The sequence below is a fragment of the Haliotis cracherodii genome, unplaced genomic scaffold, assembly GCF_022045235.1.
Source record: "Haliotis cracherodii isolate W230 unplaced genomic scaffold, xgHalCrac1.p SCAF_13, whole genome shotgun sequence".
Lineage (NCBI taxonomy): Eukaryota > Metazoa > Mollusca > Gastropoda > Lepetellida > Haliotidae > Haliotis > Haliotis cracherodii.
In genome coordinates, this window is record NW_027266268.1 from 12,924,928 (window position 1) to 12,930,178 (window position 5,251).

The 5,251-nt window shown below is 38.1% G+C and overlaps 1 protein-coding gene across 1 annotated transcript; it reads left to right on the forward strand.

Annotated features, from left to right (window-relative positions):
- The first annotated feature begins 1,902 nt into the window (after positions 1-1,902).
- On the forward strand, positions 1,903-3,504 carry LOC139459644 (uncharacterized). Its single transcript, XM_071241240.1, has 3 exons — positions 1,903-1,992; positions 2,743-2,796; positions 3,193-3,504. Exons 1-3 carry the CDS (start codon positions 1,903-1,905, stop codon positions 3,502-3,504), a joined length of 456 nt encoding a protein of 151 aa, XP_071097341.1.
- The last annotated feature ends 1,747 nt before the right edge of the window (positions 3,505-5,251 follow it).

A 5,251-nucleotide genomic window follows, 5' to 3' on the forward strand; every position in this document is an offset into this window, starting at 1 on the left:
TGGACATGTGTCTGTCTTGACATACAACACACACAGCGCAAAGATTGTTTACACGATCCGAAATTACAACAGAACACGTGACACAAAAACTCACGACTAAATAAATCTTAAGCAACCCATGCTTGCCGTAAAAGGCGATTATGCTTGTCGTAAGGGAGACTAGCGGGATCGGGTGGTCAGGCTCGATGGTTTGGTTCGTGTATCCCAATTGCGTAGATCGATGCTCATGATATCAATCACTGCATTGTCTGGTCCAGACTCTATTATTTACAGACCGCCGTCAGATAGCTGAAATATTGCTTAGTGCGGCGTTAAACAACAAACAAACCCAAAGACGATGGTAGATCCGAAGATTCAAGATCAGAGTTTTCACACATCACAATCCGACGGTAAATGCGACCGATCCGTTGACAGTGAATTAACTATATCTGGACAGATGTTTGTAATCGTGTGTGGGCCAAGCAAACCAGCGGCTGATATACCCTGAGCCTACAACGATCTCCCCTGTTGGTCATTTGGGCCTGACCTCCGCTCTCTGTGAAGATGCTCTATCCTCTCGACCACGGAGGTGATCTTGTATTTATAAACATGAGAAAGAAAAATATATGATTGTGTTTGTATGTACTCTTTTGTGAATTATGTTACAGAAACATCAACTGAATATTGGATATTGATTTAATAATATCCAGGAAATAGAAACTAGTGTGAATACACCTTCAAAGACAGTGAAGTAATATATATGCACACCAAAAGTACAATCGGTGATAGAAAATGACAGTATCATAAGTATCATTCCCCAATATTCATCTCTCTCAAAAATAGTAACTGCATGTATGTTAAATATGCATGATAGATAATGTAAAATAAGATACATCACACAGCTCTAAATTGGAAATCACATTCAAAGGCATTACCACTGACTAATGGATCCGAAGAATGATTTAGTCAATGAATATCGTCAGCAAACATAACTAGGACATGTAAAAATTGTCAGTGTTCTTTTTATTATTATTGTAAAAAAATGAAGTAATTTTTAATAAAACAGAAATTGGGGGAATTAAACACGCTGTCTCTCATAACGCGGACATGTTCGGCTTATAAAAAATATGTAGAAAAATAATGTAAGCTGATATGTTTACTTACACGAATCGTAATGAAATTACATGTTTACCTATCTAAAAGTGGAAAATGAAAAACATCCAATCACTTCAGAAATGAACTGAAAATAGCATAACTTTGTTGTCGGACTACATTTCATGACACTTCATGACACTTCATGACACTGCGATCCGACAATTAAGGTGCTGGAATTTACATACGGTTATTGATCCTAATTTCTATCACTGCCATTGATCCTGTCTGTCAACACAGCAGTTAATATGAAGGTACATAATATATGTATCCGCATTTCCATTTCGCTCCTATTAATAAAAGGCACCTTCAAGAGGTTCATATATATGCATATGAGTGAGTGAGTGAGATGGGTATTACGCCGCGTTTAACAGTATTCCAGTTATGTCACGGCGTGCCTTAATGTGGGAGGAAAGCCCCAAGTGATGCAGGTCTCAGACGTTTACCACTTCGTTGAAACCCACGAGCACGGGTATAGTGCTGACAAACCTAGAAACATAATCGGGGCGAACCCACAATCATTGGTTTCTGGCGTGCCCAAGACACGCAACACTGCACAGCGAATCGCGGCGCCTTTGACGCCTGGCCGCCGTGACCCCATATGCACATGAACAAATGGATCTGAAGAATATAACAGCCAATGAAAGCAGTCGAGTTATTTATGTTCACATCACAGACCCGTGTCGATGCATAAGTCAGTTGGGACTCCAACACTGAACAGCTCCGTGCAGCTCTCCCTGTTGACATCGTGGCCTCAGTTACACAGGGCGAATGAAGGTTCGGAAGAACTGTTGTTTATTTGGTCAGAGATGTTGGTCGGTTTTTCTGTGGCTATCGGGTTGTTGCCAGGAAGATCACCAGGTACGTTTTGCACTGTTGACATCTTTATTCGGTCAATAATTGTGTAAAATGATAGTTACACTTAGTTACACGTAACTGTCATAACTAAATGTGTGTATATGTATGAATGTCTCTACTGCCTATTTATTTATTTACCTTATCGTTAATACTGGCAATTATATATATCTATTTACATATGCCGCGCCGGGTCACAGCATTTGTGTCCAGAAACATTGTGACTTCATAATATAGTCACGTTATAAATGTATTCACTTTTCCTTAAAGACACCATTGAACCATGTTGGAGAACAATTCGATATATATGTGTGGGGTGGGGTGGTGGGGGTGGGGGGTAGAGGGTTGGGTATGAACGATGTCACATCCGGTGTACATCGGACTGACACTTATATCACACAAACCGTGGATCCGAAAAATCAAATGTTCTTAATATTTTTTCAAACGGGTCATTGTTTCCATTATATCAATATAACACTTTTTTCACATAAAGAATTTTCATTGTTATACCCATGATCCGAATTTGGATCCGAAGATTTCCCACCAACCAAGTCACGGAGGTACATATTTACATCCGGGTAAATACAAGCTTCACCTAGTAACACCATCTACAGGCAGAAATCAGATGACTTTATAGTTATCTACATTGTTATCGTCGTCTTACAATTTATGGAATTGATAGAAACGGTCCATGTCTGTACAGATCGGTAAACTTGACCAAGTGACATATTCATCCTTTTCTCACTTGCATCGCAGGTTTTAAAGGAGACTCAAAAGATGGATATAATGGAGGACATCCCTGTTCGTGCTGTAAGTTGGGTTAAGGGTCTAACGTGGAATTAACCTGCTCCTATACAGTTATATTACCTTTGAGTGTTGTATTATATTTAACAGGTTAAAATATCAAATCCCTAAACATGCCATTATTGTGAACATATATGATATGAGAATCGACAACTTTCAGAGGAATAACAAGACAAAGTCATTCTTTTAACAATCTGAAAAATGTAAAATAAAGTAGACAAAGATTGAACTCCTTAAGATTGTGTATGAGTAAAAGATGTGATATTCATATTATATTTTAAAAAAGTATATGATGTATATTGTCTCTCTGGTAGCATGCGGTTGTACTAGTATATGCCATTACACTTACATTTACATCAAAGTGCATCGGCTCGTGTCAACACGAATATGTCATTGTTTCAGGAAAAGCGTTTGAGGGAGGATTGGGCCAGTCATCTGACTGCAGAACAACGGATGGCTCCTGTGACAGAGAGGGTTGTGCTGCTGGTGTCGGAGTGCCTGGGTGAAGGTTGGGAGGCGGTTGGACTCCGACTGGGACTGCCCTATGCTTGTGTACAGAGGTGTAAGCTGCCTCACTGTATGCTGGACAAGTGGAGGATGAAGGAGGGTGGGAAGGCTAGAGTGGACGTGCTGGTGAATGTGCTACAGGAGAGTGTGTATACCTGTACAGTAGACATGTTTGCTGTAGTCCAGTGTTTACAACAAACTACTTGATGTTTCTATAAATCAATCACTAGTAGTCGCTGCAGATCGCTGATATCATCTGTTCAAGACCATCGATTGTCTCAACAAAATCAGTAAACGCATTATCGTGTCTCCGGAGTTTAGGTCCATCTATCAATTGATTGTCGCCCCTTACTCCAAACGGAATCATATTTTCTTGCATTTAGGTTTTATATTTGCATTTGACACGAACTTGGATCATTAAACAAACATACATAATGGAGGTTCATTATGTTGGGAATTACCATTTTGATCATCTTCTGTGTGACAGACATTAAGTTATGAGGTCAATAATATAATAAGAACTCCCTGTTGCTGTTTCTGGTTATGATTATTATATGTTCTGTTCATTTTATACAGCTGATTGTTTTGACTTAGGCATTCATGGTATATGACCTTGTGGTTTTTACCATTAGTGATCTTTTGTAACAATTGATATGAATTAAATTTGATTTTTAACTTCGTGTTTTTCTACCACCTTTACAAAATAAGGACGTTAATACGGACGTCTAAGTTCAAGGAAAAATTCGTTGAAACGAAAGACATTTTACAATTATAACACCAAATAAAATGTCTTTCTGTCATATTCATTTGAGTGTTTTAGGATGAACATTATTATCGTCTGCAAAACATGTAACTGTCTTTTATTTTGAACATTTCCTCTCTGAACAAGTCCACTGACTGACAACCAAAAATGCATAGGTATACTGGGTCCTCTGAACTTCGCTGCCTGTCATAAATGTCAATATTGTAGAACAAAGATAATTTGGTGTTTCTGTCACAGGCTCTGATTGTCTGTATCAATAAAGGTATCTTGAAGGTAACATACATGCATGTTACATTTGTAATAATGTACATTGCAGTGTATAGCTTTTACACTAGATTATGCACTACTCCAGCCTATTGCACACCAAGAAAGGGACTCATATTTTATACCTATATTGGGAATCGAACCACTGCCTTCAGCATGAAGAAACACGATGCTACGAGGCCGCCAAATATACATATAAGAAATATGTCTTCTTTCTTTGTTGGTAAACGCCGTACTCAACAATATTCCGGCTATTTGACGGCGTCTGTAAATAATCGAGTCTGGACCAGACAATCCTGTGACTGACGTCATGAGCATTTACGCAATTAGGATACTTGCATCAACCAATTCAGCGAGCCTGACCCCGCTAGTTACCTCTGACGACAAGCATGGATTGCTGAAGACCAATTCTAACCCGGATCTTTATGGGTCTAATAAATATGTAACACATTCAGAATATATATACATACGTTATTTGAATTTCTTCAACGTAATAGACATAATTTAATGGTACTAATGAGCATAAATTTACAATTTGTAATTTAAGTATCCTACGTAATCTTGGCAGTTACTGAGAAATTATTAATTCAAAATGCATTTTGATTTGCATACGCAATATCATGATGAGTTGATGCTGCAACTAAGTAACATTTGGTTCCAGGGTACGATTAATACTGCAAGACCATGATTCATGCAAATAGGTAAAATGAATACTGATTGTTTGAACACTAGCAAATGGAATTCACACATTTTTCAAACAACGACTGAACATACCAGCTGTCACCGTTTATTTTCGGAAATACGTTTCTCTTTTATGTAACAAAGTTCATGTAATGTAACTTAACAACTTGCTTAAATACATGAGCATGCAAATAACATTTCCGATTAAGCTATTTTATAAATCGATGTGAATATGGTACTCGTTAT

Coding starts and splice junctions, on each gene's coding strand:
- LOC139459644 (XM_071241240.1), top strand. CDS start 1,903: ATGAAGGTTCGGAAGAACTGTTGTTTATTTGGTCAGAGATGTTGGTCG. Junction 1,993..2,742: donor GTTGCCAGGAAGATCACCAG/GTACGTTTTGCA, acceptor CTTGCATCGCAG/GTTTTAAAGGAGACTCAAAA. Junction 2,797..3,192: donor AGGACATCCCTGTTCGTGCT/GTAAGTTGGGTT, acceptor TCATTGTTTCAG/GAAAAGCGTTTGAGGGAGGA.